This window comes from Macaca thibetana, chromosome 12 (assembly GCF_024542745.1).
Source record: "Macaca thibetana thibetana isolate TM-01 chromosome 12, ASM2454274v1, whole genome shotgun sequence".
Lineage (NCBI taxonomy): Eukaryota > Metazoa > Chordata > Mammalia > Primates > Cercopithecidae > Macaca > Macaca thibetana.
The window spans coordinates 86,423,113-86,449,083 of record NC_065589.1 but is presented as its reverse complement, the minus strand read 5'-3'; the positions used below and the strand labels follow the sequence as shown (position 1 = coordinate 86,449,083).

Below are 25,971 nucleotides of genomic sequence, written 5' to 3'. Positions count from 1 at the left end.
AAAGGATTCACTTGATTTTTCCCAGTCCTATTATGAAAGATGGTTTAGTTACATCAAAGGGCTTCTTTTGACTTGTTATATAATTTGATTCTTGAGTTTTCAGTTGGCTTATTTGAAATTTTGTAAATTGCAATTTATAAAATTGGAGGGCCCTGAGAGATCAATTTCCACCTTGTGGCTTGAATAATGAACATACTGAGATGAGGGGTTAGGGCTTGCTCAGGTTTCTGTTGCAGACAGGAAAAAAAAAAATCTGGTTGACTTAAAGAGAAAAGAAATTCTCTGATAGGACATTGAATAGCAGGCAGAAATACTGGGAAGACAGAGACCTAGCTTGAAAAATAAGGGACTAAATATGATTTGTAGCAACCACAGCCACAGGCAAAATCCTGGCCCACAACCAGTGCACCGAAGACTTGATTGCTGATCCCTGCATGTCGCGTCTTGCTGTGCCACCACTGCTGACATCTCTATTGCTGCTGCCCCTAGAAATGGGATGGTACTGCTATCATTGCATCTACCTCTGGATTAGAGGTTCTTTGGGTCACTACTTCTAGATTGAAGTCTGTGTTGAGAGCATCTGACTGGCAAAGCCAGGTTAAAGGCCTGTGTCCCAGGGGACCATTCTTCCTCTCCTATGGGATGGTAGAATGCCTTTCTGCAAGGCTTACAAGAGAGGAGGAGGGGTTTAGATGCTAGTAAGCAAAACCAAACCACATCAAACATGAGATCCACATACCCATTAGTGGCTATTTAAGAGGTTAGAACTTGAGTTTTCTGACTTTTCTCAGGATGCCAAATGTATAGCTAATGTAGATTTCCTTTCTGAAAAGTGACAGAGGCTCTGTGGTTTGTAAGAGAAAATGAAGTCCTCTGTAGTAAGATTTAATAATTCTAATATTTTGAAACAATCAGTTTTCCCGTCAACACTTGTTTTCCTCTGGATTGAAAACCATTCCCCATCTTCCTATCCTTCGTGACATACAGAAAAAAGAATCTTATTTTTCAGTGGTAAAAAGTGGAGAGAGAGAAAAGGAGTAAAAAAAGAACAAACAGTATTCATGAAGTGCAAAGATTAGAGGTTAGTTGTTACACATTTCAGGGAAAGTTTGTCAGATTGATGAGCAATAAAACCATTTAGAACTGGAAAATCTTCAGGGCTTTTTTTTTTTTTTAAGTTATTTTAGGCAGTAACCACATCTTGTCGTTATAGTCTTTGCTTTCCAGCAATTCCTTTTTACCTTTTAATAATAGAAGCTAATATTTATTGAGAACTATTTTGTCATAGCATCATTACCTATCTCACTTCTTCCTCACAATAACTCTGTGTTAATCTCATTACTATTCTCCTTGCGTAGCTGAGAGATCAAACCTTAGATGAAGCAACTAGCATGAGGTTTCACAGTTCATAGATGTGGGACTTGAACTTAAGCATATACACCTGTGAAAGAAGCTTTGTAAATCTTCCTTTAACTTAAGAGAGAAAAGAAGGTATGTCTAGAATGCTGTTTGGTAATATTTTAAGGAAACTGCAGGGGAAGGAGAAAGGAAGTGTGCTGGAAAATTGAAAGACTTTTGGGAGCATGTGGCTCCTCCACATTAGACTTGTAAATTTGCTCTTGTATCTCTGTTCCAGGACAGCTGGGCCAATCTGATCTCTTTCAATTCTGCTCCCCACAGTAGTACTTAGCTTAGTGCCTGGTGCATAGTAGGTGTTTAATAAATATTTACAAAAAGAATTAATCTCAAGCATCCTCAGGACAGTTTCCCGGGCTTAAGATGCCATGCTATTTGGACTGCTGCTCTCAGTAAAGAAATAACTTTTCCCTCAAAGCCAGGCATTCCAAGAAGGTTTATCAATGAATTTAGTGCATTTCACAAACAAAGAAGCTTACCAGGGGTTTTCAGGCCAAATAACTGGATAGCCTGTGAAAGATCTCTATAGTATGTCTTGCTTCCTGACTTTCCAACTTCACTTCAATTAATTTTGTCACATTGCTCCCTTTTCCTTTTTCTTCCTTAAACATATAAAATGCTGTGGTTTTTTTTTTTTGGCTGTGGTCGAGAGAGAATGGATTGTCCTGGGAAAGGCACAAGGAATCTTCATTGTAAACTAATGTGTAGAACATTTTTTGTCCAGAAATAGCTAATGAATACCCAAAGCATTCTGTTGCTTGCAGTTTAAATGTAGTTTCACTTTTGTTCAGCTCTAGCAAGATTTCTAAGTGTCTTAAAAGTAAAAAACTTACTTTTCATTAGATTCATTTAAACTTTTTCAAGAGAAGAAAGTCCTGAGGGTATAGAAACTTTACGTACTTAAATATATCATGTTAAGGAACTTCACAACGTTTCGTTTATATGGGGCCAAAGGCCACAGATCCACCCCGATTGCTAATTATTGAGATTGCAAATAGCTTATTTCAGAACTTAGGGTGAGACAAAAGAAACATGAAGGAACAAAAGGCCCAGGATAATGAAAAGGATATTGTGAAGAGAAAGGCCTGTAGAATTATGATGCAGGTCACATCCTGTACCTGCATTTAATTGTACCTTTGTATTTAATAATAAAAATGATTACATGCTCAGTGCTAACAGGTGTCCCTGCTTGAGAACTGTAGTATAGATAGGTGACAGCAAATTACTCCAATTCATAAACTTGGAATATTATGCTTTTATTTTGAGTTTCACCAGTCTATACTAGAAGACATTTTGTGCCAAAATATACATCAACCCAGGAAGATTTTCAAACTTAGCCCCTGAAAAATATACATAAAACATAGGTGAATATTTTAAAGTATAAATGAAACAAAAAATCAAGTGCCAGGCACTTAACACATTGAGGTTATATTAATACCATAGTCACATTTCTAGTTCTTTATATTTTCTATAAGCTTTGAATGTAATGTAAATTAGCAGTGATTTAAGTGGTCTTTCTGTTAGAACTTAATTGCCTTCTTTATGAATTTTCTCTAATTCTTGCTTAACTTGAACACTTTCTGTAACTGCCCTGTCCAAAATATAGCCCCTGCCCTAGGGATTTGTTCTCCCTGTCCTCTTGTTTTTCCCTTTATTGCCATTATTGCCATAACAATGTTCTTATTAATCTGTTTGATTTTGTCTGTCTTCCCCATTAGAAAGAGGTTCCAGAGGACAGACACCAAGGTAATCTTATTCTCCCTGAATCAGTGGTTCCCTAGTACCTTGACCATGCCTGGCTCATAATGTGTACCCCCAAAAATATTTGTTACAGAGATTCGTTAATCTGCCACTTACCGTTTTAATCATATACCAAAACCCTGCTTGCTGTCTTAACTTTATCACTAGCCTCCTCCCTTGGCTTATGTTTTCACCAAAGATTTTGTGGTTGAAGACATTCTATTTCCATTGTCTGTTGGGTAGCTAAGTAGAGAAATAATAGTCCCCTTGATCCCATGGCCATAGTTGAATGGAGGTTGAGGGGATGGAGACTGTTCTTGGACTCTTTAAGCCTTGAGCACATTGCCTTTATTTGATCAGCCTCTGAACTGTGATTCATTCATATGTGAATATCTGCTAGGTAGCAAAGGCTTTGGCAGGTACTGGGGAAGCAAAATTGAAAAAGATGCACTCTATTCTTTTAGGAACGTATCATTAGAAGTGACATCCCCTAAGTCTGTAACTATGTCTCTTTGGCTGTCCAATATAGAGTCAGTTCCTAACACAATCCCTGGGACATTACAAATGATCAATGAATGAGTGAATGTTGCATGCAAGTATTTAGAAAATAGCTTGTGCTGTAATAAATGTATATACAAAGTGCTGTGGAAACACAGAAGAGGGAAGGCCATTGTGTCTAAAAGGAGTCAGGGAAAGTTTCACGAAGGATTAAAAGTCGAGTTTACCAGATAGGGTAAGATGTACTACATAGTAAGGACAACATGAGCAAGAAATCAGAGGTGTGCAAGAGCAATATTTTATGTGAGTTTGGGCACTGCGGTCACTCTGGAAATTTAGGATGAATGTGAAGGAGTGGTGGGCATTGAGGCTGTTGGAATCATTATTTATTCCCTTATTCAGGTACCCTATGCACTAAGTAGCTCTTGCGGCACAAATGAATCACCTTTTGTTTATAGTATTTCTATAGAAAAAAGAATTGAGTTCCAAACATAGTTTTGAAGATAGAACCTGTTTGTAAATAGGGATTAACTTTAGTAGAAAATTGGCTACATTGCCTGTATAAGCTATTTATTGCTATAATTCTTCATGCAGATAACCACAAACGTGAATAGCATAAAAATAATTAGGGTTTATTTTACATGCATTGGAATGCTTATCAGGTGGCTCTTCTGAAATAGTCTGGGTGGGCAGGGTGATTTTCTGTTCTCCATTGAACTTGCCCTCCTCTGTAGGGGTGTTGGCTGTCTGTCAGCTGAAGCAGGATGGCTTTAACTCAGGGGGCTACTCAACATTTGCTGTCATCTTCATCCTGGTACCATTAGGCTAGCCTGGGCATGTCCTTTTGATGACATTGGTGGAGGGCAAGAGCACAAGCAGAAACATACAAGTACTCTTTTGAGCCTCTGTTTTTGTCACATTTACCAACATTCTGTCAACCAAAACAATTTCACATGGGTGAGTCAAGAGTCAGAGTGGGACACTGTGAGGACTCAAGGCAAAGGGAATGGCTACAGGGAGGGGTGAAGGATTAGGGCAATTTTTGCAATATATAGCCCATACAAGCTAATCAAATCAAAGTTTATAGATCTAACGGAAGTGTATGATTTCTGATTTCCTTCATGAAACACTTATCTTTTGGGCTTTATTGATGCCCAGTCTCTTTTTGATAGGCTGGGGGAAAGTCAGAGAAACCATAAATGGGAAAAAGTTGTGAGATCTTGAAAGGGATAGGTAATTATTAACAATTAGCTATTGCATGCTTTGTATAATTTCAGAGGTACCCAGCTCGTCTCCTTTTATGGGTCACTGAAGCCCAGAGCAGTACAGTGCATCACCCACATTCCCCCAGCCGTGTTAATGACACACCCAAAAGTTGCAACTCAATCATTCTAAGCCCAGAGCCATTCTCCACAATATCTTTTAAGGTGCATTCTCCATAAACTGCCTCATGTGCCTCCCTGACCCCTGTCACTCCTCACACAAACACTTTTGTAAATGGTTTATGTTTGAAAATTGCATTGTTATCACAATTCACCATGAAGAGTGGGTTCTTATTTTGAGTTTTCCTTTTTAAGTTTACATGTCATACCTTAAAGCAAAATAATCCCCTTATGTGTGTGCATGTGAGTACGTGTGCATGTGCGTGCACACGTGAATACACACACACGCATGCCCACACACACTCATTCACACATACACACTACACACACGTCCCTATTTTGCCCTCCCTTTACCTGAGTATTTCCAATCAGAAAGGGAACATTTAAATATAGTGGTTATGTTAAATTAGCTTGAGTTTGGTAGGTTAGCCAATGAATTATCTTTGCTAGACTTCTAAGGGGGAGCTGCCAGAGAGGTCACTGTGACACTTAGTCTGAGACAATGAAGCATGGGGTATAAATTAAGTTAGAAATGAGGTTAAAGCTTTAGGGAGGTATTGTTTCTTACCAGCATCATTTTCCCCCTTGCTTGAAGTAGTCAAAGTGATTACACAAGACTCAGGTCAGGGCACAGGGACATGGAAGGAAGTATTCTCAACATTTCAACAGTGGCAGTTTTTAATTGATGAAGTTATGGACAGATGCTATTCTAATTAAAAACCACTTTTCCTAACAAATAGAGTTTCTATACTGGCAGGTAGATGTCAGATCAATAAGTCTGTGATAAGCATACCATTTAAAAGTATGCTATATTAAAAGGAAGCTTTTATGTAGACTGCCATAGCATCAGAGATTTAGACCCAAAGAAGCAAGAAAATGCCAGATAGTTTTTTACCTGTTTTTTTTTTCATATTTACTCATTCTTCATACTCTATACATCACTGATTATTATTCTTTTTTGAGCTATTTTGCATGTTAACATAGTTGCCAAACTTTGACTCTGAGGAGAGCAATATTGCTGTCTCCAGAATATTTATATTCAAGGTCTATCTTTTAGACAGTTACATTCTAAACTATGTGTGGTCCTGCATTTTTCACTTAAAATATCTCTTATTCTGCTCTGTGCAAGGTCATTGAGGATTAAAACAAAGTTTTCTCTACCACCATCAACCTTCATTCTTTTTGGTGGATAGATTTTATATTTTGTTTCTCTAAACAAGGGAAAACAGTTATAGTTCCACCTCTTGTGTGCTTCCTCTCCTATGAGTTGTAAGCTCAGTATGTGCACATATGCAAGATTTCAAGTGCAAAAGAGAACAGAGTCGGAAACAGATTTTCACAGTTCCCGTCTGGGTCCTTGTGTAAGTGCCAATGTAAAGCTATTCAGTGATTAGTGAAAAACAGTATAATGTTGCCTGGCTCTAAGGAAACAGCTTTGAAAATCTCAACTTAATAAGCAGATCAATTAGGTGGGGGTTTGGGATTATTGTATCACATTCCAATGGCATGCAGTGTTGTCAAAAACTTTTTTCTCCAAAATAAAATAAAAATAAAAAAGGAGGCATAGAGTTACCTTTCAAAATGTCAGGAAAGAGGGTTGGGGAAATTAGTTAGGAATAATGAAAATATATCACATATATCTCAGGAAGCATACACTGTGAGCATCTGGGTATCTCAGGGTAAGGGGTAGATTTCGTGTGGGTAGGGGAGGAGGAAGTTTACCCTGCATCCAACGAGGTAAATGGATTAAGCTGAATGTCTGGGAAGATGAGGATTGCTGGGTGGAGGTGTGAGACCCAGGGCTCAGGGGTATATCAGATTACTTGCTCCTCAAGTTTTGGGAGCTAATAATAGCTGTGCTTGCATTTCCCTGCAAAGCAAGGGATACCTTCTGGGATAAGTCCTGAGGGAGTCACTCGTAACTATTTCTGCTTCCCTCCCAGTTATTCAGCATAAATATAAGGCCTAGTTTGGGGTTAAATTGAGATTCTTACACATTTTTGTCTCTATCACATTTCTTGCCACCAACTTACGGAAGTCTGAAATTTCTTTAACAAGAGAAAATACTCCATTTGTAGTTAGAGATAAAAGAATTTCAATACCTGTTTAACACAGTGAATGGAATTAGGCTAAACTCAACAGTAATTGGAAACGTATTATGTACCTAATAATAACTAGAAAAAAACAAAGCCAAACAAGTAAGCCTTTCTGACTTCTCTTGAGACATGGGAATTGTACAGTAACTACAATGGAATGTAAGTTTCATGAGGGTAGAGATCACCCTGTATCTTTCTCAGTTATATTCCCTGCATTTGTCACAGTGCCTGACTCATAACAAAGGATTTTCATTTTTGTAAGTAGATGGACACATGGATGATTAAAGTACCATAAAGACTATTTAAAAAAGTATATACAAAATAAAATGTTGACCGAGAGGAAGCAGTGAATAATTTTGCCCTGGAAGGATGCAGATAAAGGGAAATTTTCTGCATCCCTCCAGGAGATGCAGAACTAGACATTTGAACTCGATCATGAGAGATGAACAGAGGTTTCTCAAAACTTCCAGGATGGTATCCAGCCAGAAGAATAAGTGTGTGGAAAGGCAAGGTGGAAAATGACATGAGTGTTCAGGGAGCTACAAATGATTTCACAATTCTAGGCACTATGAACCATGGCAGACGAGGATCATATCATGAACGGCCTTCGTGTTTAAGTGACATCTCAGATTTGAATCAAGACAGGTGCTGCTGGGAATTGGGGAGTGGACATAGAAAAACAAGGACCATAGGAACTTGTTTCCACCTCACATTTTAAACTGAAGTTAACCTTGCTTCCTGCAATCATACTCAGATTTAGATGCTAATTAGGGAACATTTGTTAGTATGGAAGCAACAGAGCTTGAAGAACTATAACCTATACTGCTCCAATGAGATTTTATATTTTAAACACATATTAAAAGAAAAATTTATCTTTTTAAAGTCACCTTAGAGTCAGATGAATGTGTAACTGTTTTCTAAAGGAGCTACCATTTCATAAATGGAATTTCTGCCTGGTTCCTTTAAATAGTGACTTTATTTAGGATTTAAAATATTTCATTTACACATGGCTTTCCAGAGGCTTCAAGGCACACCTGAATGGGTGAGAGTTTCTCTACACTTATGGTGAGAGCAAGCATGACTTGGATTTCTTGTAATACCAGATATGTGCCTTTGTGGGGCAGGGTGTTTCCTTGTTAGATATATAAATCAACCAGAAAGATTGGGTGGGATGGGTACTGTGTTATTTTCTTAATTTAAGGAGAAGATCTGTAATGGAAATTTATTTAGTTTCTTTGGACTGTTTTCATGCATTTAGTTTTATAAAATGTATTCCAGTTTTAAGCAAGGAACCCTACATTAATAAAAATTGATTTCTTAAGCTTAACTTCAAATATACTTATGATTTTAGGCAACTTTAGGATCATGCTGAGTGGAAACTATGGAATTGCTACCCTTCCCACTTACAGCTCAACTACCGCTATTGTCATTGTTGTTTTTTCTTCTCCTACTTTCATTCTATTAATTGTTAGATAAAACAACTCCTTATTTTGCATGTTGAGGTTTAATGTATGTTCTCCACTTGATAGAGCATTTAATTTTGGGGGGACGATTCTTAGCCGATTATGTTCAGTGGTTTTAGAATCAGACGTTTGTGGGGAGGGGCAGCAGAATCTTCAGTCATTGATTCTCTCTTTATAACTTTGCCCTTTTAGCTGGAACAGATTACTTCTGTAGTGCTGCTAGCCCTGCACAGACTGAATCACAAGGAAGAAACTTTACATAAACCATTTATACTAAACGTTTGGTATGCTGGCAACATAAATCAACAACAATATCCATTACAAATTCATCCCTTTATCAGTATTATCTTGATAGAACTGATCCCAATGTGTGGGAATTTGAACCCTGCTTCAATACATCTAGCCCTGGATAATTAATTATTCAGGGCACAGAGAACCTGGCCCTTGCAATGTAGAGTAATTCTTCCTGGTCAGCGTTAACTCCGCTGGCAATAATAAATAGAAAAAGTCTCTAGTGATGCCAGTATTTTAAAGTGATTAATCATCTTTCCCCCCTCCTCCTCCCCCTTAGTTTTCTTTAACTAGGATTTTTCAGCAATAAATCTTTAACAATACAGGTAGGAATTGTTCTGTAATTAAATTTTGCCCTGCTTAATTTCTTACCTTTTATGTGTGATTAAAAAAAAGTTACATTTTAAGGAGCCCTGATCAAAATTCAGACCAAGAAAAATCCTTTTACAGAATACTGAGAAATGCTGTAAGGAAGATTAAGCTCTTGATTTTGAATATTAGAGCACATACACATAAAAATACTCATAAAAATTGTTCGTCAACACCAGTTGGGGTGTCAAATACTCTGAAGTTTTGAATTGCTTCACTTTCATGCATACGATTCGTCTGTATTAGGAAAAGCCTGACATATACATATGTTCCAACACTGAGAGAATAATTACTTATTTCTTAACTTTCAGATAATTGATGTCAGCTCTGTAGGAAAGGGATAGTTTCACTATTTTTACGGTACGCGAAATGCACTTGCTGAAGTGGCAGGTAGATGCCTGGCTGAGAATGACCGTGTATTTTTAAATCGTGCCCTGTCAAGCCGCCCAGCCATCATGTATATCCTGGGTGACAGGGACACATGTGACATATCTGTTGTGACACACTTCTGTACCACCAGTCTGTGGCTCGAGGTGACTCCTGTCCCTCCCCTGATGCTTTCCCCGCTGCAGGACAACATAACGATGCACGGATGAACCTTGCCATTGCTCTGACTGCTGCCAGGTATGGGGCTGCCACAGCCAATTACATGGAGGTAGTGAGCTTGCTCAAGAAGACAGACCCCCAGACAGGGAAAGTGCGTGTGAGCGGCGCACGGTGCAAGGATGTCCTCACAGGTATGCCAGGTCTCTGGGAGGGAGGTGTTTCTTAGTATCTTGCCTAGCTTATATAATGACTGAATTATAATTTTTCTGTCACTTCTCTTTCATTTAAGCCATGCTTCAGAGTCATATTAATTATATTCCTTATTGTCAACAATGACTGGTTTAATGACATTTCCCTTGTGGAGCTTGGCAATTTTTCCCCTTTGTATTATAGTTGTAATAATGATAATGATAATAATAAAATGCCCACCAAATTCCCACAGCTACGAATGCATTCCATTTTCTTTACAAAAACATATTATTAATACAATTAAATAAATGTGCCAAGTTTCAAAGTATCATTTGGTGACATAGGCATTGCATTTACACGCTGTTAAAGTGAATCATCTTTAACTTTATTTAGATTTTCATTATTGCCTTGGCTGTAGCACCACATAGGTAGGCAGTTTCAAAATTATATCGTTTCTTGAACAAAAGCTCTGTGATACACATTTTCTCACAGCGATGCTGCTTACACATTTGAGTTTTCAAGAGAAAGCGGCTTATTTACTCATTCTACTTTTTCATGTTTGGTGCTTTGACACTGGGCACTTATAAGATAGACTGAAATCCATAATGAGAAAGTGGAATGCTTTTCTTTCTTCAATTCAGACTTGTTTTTGGTAAATTCACTCAGATACGAGCCTTTTGTTCGGCTCTTCAATAACTTGAGCTGTTCAGGTCACTTAGTGTGGTATGCAGTATACTTCACCATAGGTTAAATGAATAGATGAATTAGTAATACACAGCATCCGTTAACAGAGAAGCAAATGGGATGTGTGATTGATGCCACTTTCTTTCACAGGGCAGGAATTTGACGTGAGAGCCAAATGTGTTATCAACGCCACGGGACCTTTCACGGACTCTGTGCGCAAAATGGATGATAAAGACGCAGCAGCTATCTGCCAGCCAAGTGCTGGTGTCCATATTGTGATGCCTGGTTATTACAGGTAACTCTCTTCCAATGTGGCAGTTGTCACCCAAGAAAGAGGGTCAGGAGAGATTGTGTGTGGTTAATTTCTTCTTCTAGCATAACAATAGATGGTCTAACCTGCTGTTCAAAATCAGGAGAAATAAGTAAAGGAACTCTTCCAAAATACAAAATACAAACCAGACTTGGGACGCTTTAGCGACTTATGGCAATACTCATTTCTAAGGGTTAATGCTTTGGGATTTATTTTTCTTTGTTCAGTGTAGTCACCTTCAGAGACTAAGGATTGGTATTTTTGAATTAAACTTTTACTTCAGTCATTAACAAAACTAATGTTGCAAAATTTTTTATAAAGGACGTATTTTAGTTAAAAGAATAAGACATTAATTTTGCAGAATACCCAAATTTGCTTATGAAGATTCTGAAGTTGTGGGCTACCCAAGTATTCTTAGGTTTATAACTTTTGAAATAGATTTTTAAAAAATATAGTAGCAAGCAAAAACTAGATATAATATCTAACCTATCAAATTAAAAAAGATAATTGAGGATGAAGAAATGGGTAGGAGTAGAGATGAAATAATAGCTATTAAATGAAAATCATTTAAACTGGGTGATGGGTACATGCAGGGTCATTAAACTCTTTTTATATCTGCTTGAAATTTTTAATAAATTACAAAAGAAACATTTATGTGGTTCTGGCTAAAAAGTAATTACCCATAGCATACATTTTAAGTTATAGAAAAAATTCATACGGCCATGCTAAGGGTATAGAGCATGTGTACTGTTTTTATTTCCATATGTGATAAACCTAGTAGGCAAAGTAGTAATTCTATATGACATAATGTCTTACGTGCGACAGTATTCATTATGGCATTGTTTGTAGTTGAGAAATATTAGAAGCTACTTCAGTTCCTCACCTTAGGGTAATAGATAAATTATGGTATAACCACACAAGGGCATATTATATAGTCATTAAGAATTGTAATTATAAATAATTTTAATGCCCTAGGTAAACACTAATGATACAATGTTAATTTAGAGTGAGGACTTGATATTTTATGTGCTGTAGGTTCTAACAATGTATATATAAAAAGACTGGAAGGAAATATGTTAAATGTGAATGGTGATTATTTCGAGGTAATGTGATTATGGGTGAGAGTTATTTCTTTCCACGTTTTAATGATTTTCCATAAAGGGAATATACAGCTTTTAATATTTGATAAAGTAGATGTGTAGAACCTGTGACATTTTGTTTAATACTTGTATTCTCCTAGAATGCTATCCTGCTATGCCATAGACCATGCTGCCTTTTTAGTTGTTGGTTGTCCAGTAACTAAATCTTCCTGAAGAGTCCAAGGTGCACCTAATTGGTACCAGATACACTTCTGAGAAAATAATTAAAGAGAATTTTTTATCCACCAACTTCCAAGATTTTCTTTGTGTTTTCAAAATGTGTATGTGAGAGAAACAGATAGTCTTTAGGATTTTTACTTTGGACTGGAGACATCAAGGTGCCTCTTAAGGCACCACTGCATAAGATAATAGAAACTTACGCAGTGGTACCTAATTGAGTTTTTAAAACTGTTAACCAGAAGCTTAGTTCAAATGAAAAGGAGAAAAATAAATATATGTAAATGTCCCATATGTTTCTTGTATATAGAGAAGTTTTCAACATTAGTTCCAGATGCAATTGTATACACTTTTGTGTTCAATTAAAAATATCTAAGGCCAGCTAGTTTATGAGTTTTTGTTTTTAAATATCTCTAAGAATGGAGTGTAGATGCAATCATCATAAGTCTTATATTTGTTTAGATTTTACTAGATTCAACATATTCTCATTTGTTGTGTGCCTTATGTTTTCTTCACTATCATCCCATCATGTCAGAAGACATACTATTCCCCACAGGCCTTATGTTAATTCTGTCATTAAACAATTACATCCTTTGGGACAAGCCATTTTATTTTGTGAACCTTAGCTTTCCGGTCATTAAAATGGGAAAACATTCTGCCCTTTCAGAGTGCAGAGACAAGGAGATTGTAGGCAGAATTAAAGTGATGCCTTGCTGTAGGACTGCTGGGGTTTGTTCATCACTTTTCCTTGGGCTGTGTGGCCTGGGCAAGCTACTTCTTTCAGCTTCTGGTTCCTTATATCTTTTTTTTTTTTTTTTGAGATGAAGTTTTGCTGTGTCACCTAGGCTGGAGTGTAGTGGTGCCATCTTGGCCCACTGCAACCTCCGCCTCCCAAGTTCAAGTGATTCTCCTGCCTCAGCCTCCGGAGTAGCTGGCCTGCCACCACACCCAGCTAATTTTCATATTTTTAGTAGAGACAGGGTTTCAGCATGTTGGCCAGGTTGGTCTCAAACTCTTGGCCTCAAGTGATCCGCCCGCCTTGCCTCCCAAAGTGCTGGGATTACAGGCGTGAGCCACGGTGCCTGGACCCTTATATCTTGATAATACCTAACTGGTATAAGGTTTGACAATGATCTTTGGGTTATTTTTTCTCTGTTTTATAGACTGCTGTATCCCCAGCTATTGGTACAGTGTCTGGCACGTAATAGTGCCTAGTAAATATTTTTTTAATGAATCCTACTAAATTTTTTTATGTTAACTTGCTTATATTGAGATTGTTGCTTTATTTATATTAAAATTTTAATGTAACACTTATGAGCTTTTTAATATGGTGAATTTAAAATATGAAAATAAAACATGATTCTTCTTCAACTTACTGCCCAGGTAACCCCTGTAGATAAAAATAAATGACTAATGTAAGTACATAACTAGAAATTTCAATCACCATGGAAAAAAATAGAAATATGAAAATGAAAATTGAAAGCCTGCCTCTTATTCCCCCTACCTTTTGTTCCCTTCCTCAGTTCTTCTCTGGTAATTAATAACCTCTTCTTCCAATTCCTTCCATAAAATGTTTTTATAAGCACAAATGTGTATTCTGTTAAAAATTTTGTGTGAAAGTGGTCATGTTACATATATTGTTCTATACTATGCTTTATACACTTAGTAACAAGTAGATTTCGTGTCTCTTAAGAATAAAGGTATGTATTACCCAGATGTAATATTTTAAACATTCTGAATCCTAAAAATTCAGCATTAGCTTCAGGTCTCCTGAAGTGTGATGGTGTTAGTTACAGCTAGGTCTGTCTCAGGCTAAGATGCAGCAAGTGACCTCATTCTATTTTGGGAGAAATTAATATCCCCATTTTTAGCACTGTGAGCTATAACCACTACCTATCCTGTTGGAAGCTTTAAAGGAATGGTCTGCAGCCTAGTTCCCATTCAGGCTCTCTTACAGACGAGCCCCTTCTCTTTGGATTGTGACCTAGATTAAGGGTTCATTCCCTCATTCAGGACTGACCTTGAGGCAACTGTATTTCTGGCATCCCGTAGGGGTGGTTTTCCTCTTCCTATCAAGTCATTCTCTTGGGTGATATTAGGAGATCCCAAACTGAAATGACTCTGTGGTATCATCAGGCAATCATACTTAGCAGCTATTACTCAACAGTTTTGACTACATCTTCAGGGATGAACCAAAGCTTCTGGGGCTGCCCCACAACTGGCTAATGATAATTTAAGACCAGGCATGTTTCAGTTAGTACCTGATCCATTTGGAAATGCAGTGAGTTCAGTAACCATTGATTTATTGTGTGTAGGCTGGCAAAGGAAGAGTAAAGAACCATATGTGCAGTGTATCTTCTTGGGCTGTTTTCAGAAATATCTTTATAGCATTTGTTAATTTTGTTGTAACCTTAACTAATGTTCCACCTGTAGAATTATCTTACACCATGATAGCAGCTTTTTAGGGGAAGAGGGAAGAAGGAAAAATTGTTTTAATTTTGGAAAACACAACACAGAAATTTTGAAAGCCACTCTTTATATTAAGAACAAATCTGGAATTTCCTTGAGAGTTATGGCTAGATACTCTTCCAAAAGCAGCGATAATACACCAAATGACTGAAATGCAGAAAATAATCATCTTTGTTTAGCCTACTGATGCTTTTTGCTACTGACAAGAGGTCAATTTTTTTTTCTATAATGTGTGTACATACTGTTAACTCTAACACTGATTGCTAAGTAGTTAACAATAAATTGATTTCAGTTTAACTAAGGGCACTTCAGGAAAGTGATGGTCTGCATGAGAAGAATGTTCATTACATTTAATCCTAGACACACACATAAATTAGCAGCAGGCTTTCCCTCCTGATGTCAAATGAATCGTATATATTGAAAAAAGACCTATGCCTTATTGCATTGTGTATACTATCACTATAGTTGATATCCATTCTCAAACTTTAGTGTGAACTTGCAAAATTAATCCTTCATGAGAAAACAAACTTTTCCCTAAGGGAGAGTGTGAATTAGGTAATTTAGAACTGATGAAAGATATTTCCAAGTGGATTCTTAAATTTTTATAACATTCATTAATAGCTTTGTCTTCCCTCTGCGCTTGTTAATTTTATGTTTGTCACATATGTCTTCACTTAAGCAGTTGATTCTCTACAGGTTCCAGTTACGTGTGTGTTGGTAACCATCACGTTCACCTTTTAAACTACTTTATTGCATTGAAAGTTTTTAAAGGATTCAGTAGTTGTGCATTTCTAATGGTATTTCCTTTTTAGGTTGATGAATATTATAATTTTATGATTAAATTTATCAGGTTTATTATTTTAGACACATCATATGATGTCTGGTCCATGATATAGTCATATAAAATATGTTAGCATATAATTTATCAAGTGTTAGAATATGGAATTTTTTTTTGTTTCAATATAGTTCTGTTTATCAGATAGAATGCTTGAACTCTGAGGGTTCTATTCTCATTTCTAATCTCGAAGTGACTGATGTAATCTAAGGGCATATCAACCCAGGATCAAAAAATATACTTATAAAACATGTGATTAACTAGTTTCTTCTAAGATTTTTGGAGAGTTTTATGATAAATGCAAAGAAAAAATAATCATATTTAGAGATCAAAAATACTTGATATTTGTAGTTTTCAATATATTAGAGTAAAAGTAAAATTATTTTCTAAGTAACGCTGAGTGAAGGTGGGACTCTGAGCTGCGGTTTAAATGATTGCAGATTTCCAGGTTGCTTTTTGGATTAGCTAAGTAGAAGAACTTCTACCCACTCTCTCCAGTGTGTCTCAGATAGGCTGTGAACAGTGACTTCTTGCTGCTAAGGCTGAGTAGACAGGGCAAGTGTTTCATGTGGCCGAGAGTTTTTTGAAGAGAAAGACTCATACTCCTTGTGGTTTAAATAAAGGAGATGCATTAGTTAAACTGCCTGTATGTTTTTTTTATATATAAAATATTATTATTATTTTTTACACAGTTGCTAGCCTTTGATTTTTACACATTGGGATAAATCATTTTTTAAAAAAATTTTACGGGAATGATGATAAAGATAAAAATCTGACTGTATGTCCTTTTAAATTTATGTGTAAGAGGGATTTCTTGAAATTTGTTCAAACCAAATAGAATTATGTTTCCTATTTAAGAAATAACGTTAATAGAAGCTAAAAACATATTTATAGAAAATACCAGTAACACTGGCTTGATACAAGAATCCAGTCAAATTGAAGCAGCTGTCTGAAGATTTGTAGTGTTCTACTTGAATAGGACACTTTAAGATTCCTCTCACTCTTTTAACATCTCCAAATTTCTTTAAATGGCTAAGGAACAAAATAAAACATCTGTTTTTAGTGATTTAAAAACAAAATGACGGGTTTTGTTAATGTTTGTTTACAGTTTCCTATTCTTTCAAATATGTTTTATTATTTGATTTTAGAATAGTAAATGTCAGTAAAATTTTTTGACTCTAGTTTTGGGAGATTTTATATAGTCTGTCAGTAGAGGCAGCATTGTACCTTGATTTAGCATAGTACACTACTAGTGTCTTCTCTGTGAAAGATTTTCATTGCTAACATGTTCCTGTCCTGTTTGACCTAATCATAGGACATTGTTATTTAGGGAGTAGTAAAAAATGGAGCTCTTTTCTTCTAGATGCACTTCTTGAGATTTTTGTAACCTCAAAATAAAGTAAGAAATCTCATATTTGGAGAAGTGGCCCGAGTTCATCTAGGCATAAAGTAGTAAAGAACTTTGTGATTACATTTTAGTTTCTAGAAAGGTAGACCCTTCACTTTCTCACGTATTCCTGAGAATTTCTACTGAGCGATGAAATGTCAAATGTCCCAGGAAAATACTTTGGCTATTCTTGAAAAAAGGTAGAAGACATACCCTTAATTTACCATTATAAAGGAAATTATAGACATTTATCCTGCTGACATTACCTGATGTGAATGGTCCAAGGAGTATGAAACTCAAACAGTTGGAAGTTGAAGCCCACTTTCTTAACCTTGCATTGTTGAAGTGGGGAGGGACGGGGTAGCTCTGCTGTGCAATGTTATTATTATCACATTTGTTTCATTCTATTTTGTTATTTGTTTCTTTCAGGAGTTTCTAGGGTAGGGGAAGTACAAGTAATAGTTCATATCTTTTTTGTTTGTTTATTTGAGAATTAATGAATAAATAGTTTTTAGAATGCAGATTAATGTTAAACTTCTGAAAATTTCAGAAATAAATAACCTTTCTTTGTACCTCAGCCCAGAGAGCATGGGACTTCTTGACCCAGCGACCAGCGATGGGCGAGTTATTTTCTTCTTACCCTGGCAAAAGATGACGATCGCTGGCACTACTGATACTCCAACTGATGTTACACCCCATCCAATTCCTTCAGAGGAAGATATCAACTTCATTTTGAATGAAGTGCGTAATTACCTGAGTTGTGATGTTGAAGGTAACTGAGCATTCCTTTAAGTTTGTCTCTCTGTGTCCATATCTCGCAAGCCATTCCAGCTCTCACTGGATAACTGCTATGTCTCCAGTCTGACTCATCTTCACACTTGTCCTCCTGTGCCTCTTAGAACATTTATGAGGGCCAAATTCTAACACAATGGGAAGAAATTGCCTTTTCTCCTCTACTTTCTATACCCACATGAAACTCATGCAGTCCTTTTCTAATAATTTCTAATGGCAAGATCAGAGTAGCCCCCTGTAGCTCTGAACACTCATGTGCTTCCAGAAAAGGATGAAATGTGTACATCACAGTTTAATTTCTACAGCTTAGGAAGGTCTGATTTACAGATGCAGGATATCGATAGGAAATAATTAAGCAAATAAACAAGAGGCTAGAACTGTATTTGTAAGATGCTTAATGGTCTGTTGCTACATGGAAAGTATAATGTTGACCAGTGGGTTTAGCAAAGAAGGATAAGTTACTTATTTTAATGGAAAAAGCCAAAATTTACTTTCTTCCTGTTCTTACCGGGGCATTTCAACTTGACTGTCAGAGCATTTTCTTTGGTAATTTATATAGTTTTTATTTTTTTTTCATTCAGGCCAGTCTCAGAAGTTCCCCAACGTTGTGCTTCTATATTTCCTCTCTCAGTTGAGTCTCACCATGCATCTAGTCACTCAAACTAGAAATGGTGTGCTTATTTTTGGTATCCTTTCTCTTTCCATATCCAGTCTAATGCCTATCTATGCTCACTCTGAATACCAGGCAAGTCCCTCAGCCACTTCATTGCCCTGGTTCACATCTGTGCCATTTCTCACTTGAACAGTTGCACTGGCCCCTCAATGGCCTCTTTAGGTCAGTTCTCTATCCCTGTCCAGTCTAATCCTTCTACTAGAATTTTCTAAAACACAATTCTGATCATCACTTCTCTGCACAAAAATATACTTTAGATATCTTCTCATTGACTTTAGGAAAAATGCTAAATTCTCTTGCATGAAACATAAGGCTTTTTGTTTTGTTTTGCTTTCTTTTGTTTGAGATGGAATCTTACTCTGTCACCTGGGTTGGAGTGCAATGGTGTGATCTTGGTTGACTGCAATCTCTGCCTCCCAGGTTCAAGCGATTCTTCTGCCTCAGCCTCCCAAGTAGCTGGGACTACAGGCGCCTGCCACCATACCCAGCTAATTTTTTTTTTTTTTTTTTTTTTTAGTGGAGACGGGGTTTCACTATGTTAGCCAGGTTGGTCTCAGATGCCTCGGCCTCCCAAAGTGCTGGGATTACAGAGTGAGCCACCGTGCCTGGACGAAACATAAGGCTTTTTACAACTTGTCTTTGCATGTTTATATTCAACTACTCCCCATCCCTGAATTCTATGTTCTTATTAGGGTGAATATTGTCTCAGTAGGTTTCATACCTTATTAGGTTGAACCTTCATGTCTAATTTAGGTTGAAGCTTTGCTTTGGGACACCCTTTTCCCCAACTCTTCATCTTGGCAAAATTTTTATACTTGAGAAATCACCTATTCTTTGTATTCCTGTGGGATGTTGATCATACCGTTTGTATATCACAACATTACATTATAGGTAATAGTCCAAGATGTATTCTCACTTGAAGCTCCTTGAGGGTAAGGATTCTTTATTTGTATTTAGCTACAAATCTTGGTATCTTATTCATATGCTACTCTTGATTGTTTTGGATTAAAATAAGTTAGTTATGGATTCATGGTTTTTGATATGGTAGCCATTTGAAAATCTATATTAAAGTACATGAGTTTATGATTAAAAATAATCATCATATATTTATATCAGAAATCTTATAACGTTGATATCAGTGAAGGACATGGAAAAACGCTACTTTAGTCTGAATGCCACTCACTAACATCTGTGTATCGTTTTTCCCTAAAGAATTTTATTTTGTTATGTGATCATGCATTTGTAAACAAAACAAACTGCTTCAAAAATGGTTCAAGTGACTCCTAGTTTAATTGATGAATCCATGCTGTATAGTATTAGTTGCTTTTAATCTAAAGTAATAGATGTAACTTCATTCTTAATAGGGTCCCTTTGGATATCTACAATAATAGTATAAAATACACTAAATACATATCATTGAAATCCATGTGTGGTTAAGGTTTATACTCACACACATACACACTCATACATGGTATTTGAAAAATAGTTAGATTTGTTTAACATCCGTGTTTAAATACTGAAACTGCATTGCAATTTTAGTTTGGTACTTTTTTTTTATTTTGTGTTCTAGGAGGAGCTTCAACATTGGATTATGATTATATTTTAACATATTTATTGTTAATGAATCTTGCTTCATTTGTAATTTATCTGTTTTTAATATTTGTTGAAACTGGGTTTATATCTGGGCCTGAAGATCAGGAAGTTTAGATTGTTGGAGCAAGATATAAAATTAATTCAAGAGCAGAGAACTCAATGTTGACAGTTTCCAAAATCTTAAAGTTCAAATGCAGCGAGGATGAGAAATGTAACTCCCTATCCTGCTAAGAAGCTGGATGTGCTGGAAGCAGGTGTGGGTTCCAGAAGGCTGCCGTGCCCATATTGTGGGTGGGGATCTCTACCCGTGAAGTGAGCGTGGGGCTTTAACGGAGACTGGATCACTTATGTTCTACCTATAAATACATGGAAGACTTGGCATACCTGGTTGGTCCATAAAAGTCTTTTCAATTAACATACCATTTTGTAGTCAGCAAATTGGTGAAACTAACAAACAGTTATTGTTAATTCTGATGTTTGATAGGAGTGTTTGAAATTAATATCTAAACATTGCAAATCAGGTCTTTCTCCTGGATATCTGGGGACCTCTTTAGATTAAGAGTCCTCCAGGGTAAAAGCAGACATAACAGCCCTTTCCTAGACTTTATTGATTTCCCTGTGTGCAGCACCTGTCACACCTTTTATACTTATAAACTTATTCTTCACAAAATATTTAACAATGATTCTTAATAGCTTCTTTTCATTCTTATTTCTAATTGACTGAAGGATTCATATTTGAAGAATTACACTTGGTCTTAATAAAAAGTACCAATTAGCTGAAGTGTGTCTATATCTTAAAGTGAGGCCAGTCAAATCCATATTTTTTCTCAAGGAATTTTGGTGAAAGCTGCTATTCTCTTCTAGACTGATCAAACATGAAAGAGAAGCTCAGCTTCAGGCACCATTCAGTTATTCAGTTACATGCTACTGCTAAAGATATTTTTATTTACAGTTATATGCCTCATTTTAAAAAACTTTTCCTATTATTAAGCACTTCTTATGTGAGACCCTGCTAAGCAAGTATATTACCTGTTAGATCTTTGATTCCTCATTAACAACCCTGTGAGATTTATTTACTAAGTCCTACTTTCTAGTTGAAGAAACTGAGGCCCAGTGACATTAAGCTTTTTTTTTTTTTTTTTTTTGAGACACAGTCTCACTCTAGCTCAGGCTGGAGTATGGCGGTATGATCTCAGCTCACTGCAACTTCCGCCTCCTGGGTTCAAACAATTCTCCTGCCTCAGCCTCCTGAGTAGCTGGGATTACAGGTGTGCGCCACCACACCCGGCTAATTTTTGTATTTTTAGTAGAGACTAGGTTTCACCATGTAGGTCAAGCTGGTCTCGAACTCCTGACCTCTTGATACACCCGCCTTGGCCTCCCAAGTTCTGGGATTACAGGCATGAGCCACCGCGCCTAGCCTAAGCTTTTTGCCTATAGCTAGTTAGTACTGGAGCCATAATTGAGTATAAGTAAATCTGGTTCTAATACTTGTGCTTCTCAATATTGTGTAGTACTCTGATTGTTGGTTCTGGGTTTCCTGATGGAATACTGTGTGCACTAGGGAGTGGTAAGCTTATCAATTCATTTCATGGAAGCTGCTAGATACCTTTAGCATGACAATGACCTTTGCTCTCCACTGACCTTATTTGAATTTGAATGTTAAACTAGAGGAGGTTTCCTGTCTCATAACTAATCCCTTGGGCCAGTCTTCTTTACAGATTTAAAATATAAAGTTTGATTTAGATCCTAGAGCAATAGTTTTAAAATGTTTTATATTCACCAGGGTTGAAATAATCATTCTAAAAGGATTTATTAAATGGGTAAGTAAAATTCCAGCAACAGTTTCTGAGCCTCCCCAAATGGCTATATCCTTAAGAAAAAAAAAAGTGTCAAATCTTAACACTCCATGCTATTCACAGCAGCTGCCACACTTCTGCAGAATGCGTCGGAACAATTCCGAAAAGCATTTTGCCTGTTGGGAATGAGACCATGTCTTCTTTTACAATTTAGAAAGCTTTCCATTCACAGGCTGAATTTTCTAGATTACTTGTTTGTTCTTTTCTGAAATGGGTAATTGATAGTTCTGTGTTTCGTATTGAGTTAGGAAGAAAAATGATCTTTTGAAAAATGTATCATTAAGTCTGCTGTGTAGAGGTTAATCAGAAGGATGCAGTGACAAAACTAAGCTATGACTTAACAGAATTGAGAGAGACAGAAGATTTGCTGAGTGCTTTATCCATGTAGTTTTTCCTGGTGTGCTTCTTTAGGCAGCTTCTCTACTTGTACACAGGTTTTCACACAGGCAATTAGTAGTGTTTATAGATTGCCTGTTACTCAATTAACAACTGAGCTGGCCATATCAACTCACTGCAGACCTGCCTTTTCACTGCCAGAGATTGTACCGGGGTTATCAACTTACACAGGCTTGGATGTCTTCCAGCTGTTTAATTATAGTGTCACACGCTTTGCTTTTTCTAGTTTCATTAGTTTATAAATGTAATATGGTTATCTTATTTCTGTGATTAACACTTCATTTCAGCAGGTTAAACATGCTGGTAGAGAAGTATTGATTTCTGACACTATTTCCCCTGTGTTCATTTAGATATTTTCACATGCCTTTTATTGATTCTTTTTTGAAAGTGGCAAACATGAAAAAAAAAAAACACCCCAAAACATATGCCTAAATAACTAATGTGAAGCTAAACCACACATTTAGCTCTTAATTGTCACTTCCTATGGGCTTTATTTTCTACTAATTTTTAAAACAAACACTTATCTTGCCAAGTATAAGAGTAAAAATATGAATTATAGTTTGAAATAATCACATCATACTTAATTTTTTCAACTAGCCATGAAAATTCTGTTCAACTTTACCATTGATATTTTACCCTTTACATATTACATATACTAAAACCTGAATGAGTTATTTTTTGGGAATGTAATACAAATGATTCTTAAACATGATGGTAAGAGTATTTTACTTTCTCACTACCTTTTGAAGATATTGCCAAGTACTTTTATAGTTGTCACTTAAAAAATTAACTGGGTGCCCTCAAGATGAGGCAGTCTAATAAGTGGTCTTTAATGATGGATTTTTCTCAACTTTATTTAGTAGTAGTGTTTTTTTCTTTCATCTTGTTTTATTTAAAGCATTCATGTAATTTGAAAGGGAATATCCAGTTGTTGAACATATAGTCACTAGAATCCTATATGAAGCCTTATCTCAGAGGCCCAAGTGTTCTTGCTTTGGTTTTGGTAATACCAGCTTTTATAGTTTGATATAAAAAGTTTAGAGAATGCTTTAATATTCCACTTAATATTTACTGATAACTACATATGACCCTTTACTAGATACACTATTTGGGGTATTGAAAAATATTACAACTGGAACTGCTGGAGACTTTCAGCATGGTGAGAAAGAGATGAAACAATAATGAAATTTTGTTAAACTATCCTGGCAGTATGAGAACTAGAAAAAAATGTGAGCTCTAAAGCATAGAGGCCATGAGTTATGTTATGTTTTTCACATGTTATACCTTGGAGAGTTAAAGTGGGTGGTGGTCACTTATTAGTGTTGACTGTAACCTGTATGGTAGAACCGGTTTCTGGATGAGAACTTGAGGGTGGAAGTACTTAATTGAATGAAAATATGTTTCATTTGTTTGAATTTATGAGATTAGCAAGAGAGGAGAAAGGTTGAAATGGTACATATTGACATGAATGACAATAAAGTATTTGGGAGCTATTACAGCAGATTTTATTGTATTCTCATGAGCAAAGGAAGTACAGTCCAATTTCAGTGAATGGTAGCTCCACTGGAGATGTAGGCAAGGTGGCCAGTAGAAATAGCTAGCTTAATCTACCAGACAAGTCTGAGATCTACTGCTTGGAGGTTTTTTTTAACTATAGAGCTGCTCTGTACTATATGATAGCCATTAGCCACTTGTAGTTATTTAAATTTAAATTAGTTAAAATTAACTGAAATTTGAAATTCAGTTGCTTAGTCAGGTGAACCACATTTCAAGCGCTTAATAGCCACAGGCTGCTAACGGCTAGCGAATTGGATCGTGGAGCTATGTACAGAATGTCTCCATCTCTGCGGTGAAGTCCGTGGGGCAGTGCTGATCTTCAGAATCTAAAGGTGTTTAAATATACACTTAGAGAAGGGCGTACTCAATTAATAGAATCTTTGAATTTGGGGTTTTTTTTTGTTTGTTTGTTAAGTAAAATAAAGAAATTCATTGTCTTATAAAACAGGAACTCCAGATACAACAAGCCTCAAGAGGTGATTACTTTAATGATTTATCAGTATCTAAGACACATTACCCTTATTTATCTTCACTCTACCATCTTCCAAGGTGGTTTCATCCTAAGGTTGTTTCCCCTGTGGTTACCTCATGGCTGCAACAGCACCATGCAGAATTTCTAAATATCCTGATGATACTTTATTCAGACTAGCATCTACTACATTGAATCTTTCTTGAAAAAACTTTCATTAGGGTTTAGCAGTGTACAAGATTTCCACTGTGGGTAAATAGGTAATATGGAGAGGAACCTGTTAGCTTCGTCAGTTGCTGTCTTTTATTCAAGAAGTTAGAATTAATGTGTCACATGTTTAGCTGTGCTGTGCCCCTCAGACATGGATTATACCCAAGGTCCTGAGCAGTCATTACTGAATGAGTGGTGAGGACGTATAAGCTCTTAATACTTCAGTGGCAAATAGAATCTTGAATCATCCATAAAAACCATTACATCTCAAGGTTGGGAGGGGAACGGTTATAGGTAACGTAATCCAACCACCTTCTGGTTTAATACTATATAAATCCTGCAGGCCATAAAGACGAATTCATATTTTAAGTAAGGAAATTTGATCGTCCTTAAATGTATTATTTTCGATAAATTTATTCCCAACATTCAACTGATACAATTCTCAGACTAAAAAGCTGAATGCTAAGACGTCAAGCAAAGTAAGTTAAAGTTCTTAACACATTATGAACTCTTTGTGACTAGGAATATTTCCTGAACTCTTTTTTTTTTTTTTTTTTTTTTGAGTATCAACTCTAGGAGTAAGCATTAAAAATGGTATCAATATAGATAATGTTTTACATAGTATTCCTGGATGAATGAAAAACTTGAATGTTTCAGTTTCATCTTTTGTTTCAGACAATGCAATTTCATAGATGTGCTTTTCTGCCTGTTATAACAGAAAAGGTAAGGCATTTGCCACAGATTATTTGCATATGCCTCAGATTTACTCTGCAAAGCCTAATTTTCCATCAAATAACTTTAAAATTAGTCAGAGAGCTTCAAGAGTTGAAAGCAAATTCCTGATCAGTGTGGCTACCTAAGGAATTTCACAGACACTAGAGGGACTGTGGGGTGACCACAATGACGTTGTAAGTGGGTTTGCTAAGTTTTATTTTTATCTCAGAGGGTGATGTGAACTCTAATGGAAAATAGTGGTAATTTCCTCGTTAAGTTTTTGGTAAAGATTAAAACACTTTTTACAACTTGTTTTGAGGTTTTATATGACTGGCAAAATTGTGTAAAGCAGGAATTAATCCCCATTCCACAGAAGCCATCCAGATTAAATCTATTTAAGAGAATGCACACATCAGAGGGGGCAGATCTAGGGATGGAATCCCAGCATTGAGATCCTGTATTGCCTCCAATTAGTAAGACTGAGAAGGCTTAGGCTTTCCTCGCCAGTTAATTATGTTGGTGTTTCAGTTACAGTGTTTGGATTATCGGTTTGACTGAACATCCTATAGAGGTGATGGGTATCTGTTCTTTCAGATTATAGTTATGTCATGTCAAGAGTGTAGTCTTTAAGAATCTATAGTAAAATATGCCAGATTAACTTGAGTTGAATTTATTTTTAGCAGAAACCTATTACTCATTTTAGATCAAGATGGAGAA

At 36.4% G+C, this 25,971-nt stretch overlaps 1 protein-coding gene across 8 annotated transcripts in view; it reads left to right on the top strand.

Annotated features, from left to right (window-relative positions):
* GPD2 (glycerol-3-phosphate dehydrogenase 2) overlaps positions 1-25,971 on the top strand; it is a 150,080-nt gene that overhangs the window by 103,775 nt on the left and 20,334 nt on the right. For all 8 annotated transcript variants that reach the window (XM_050752469.1, XM_050752474.1, XM_050752468.1 and 5 more), the window contains 3 exons: positions 9,828-9,992; positions 10,825-10,969; positions 17,570-17,763. In XM_050752469.1, coding sequence (XP_050608426.1) covers positions 9,828-9,992; positions 10,825-10,969; positions 17,570-17,763 — 504 coding nt within the window. The remainder of the gene's footprint in view (positions 1-9,827; positions 9,993-10,824; positions 10,970-17,569; positions 17,764-25,971) is intronic.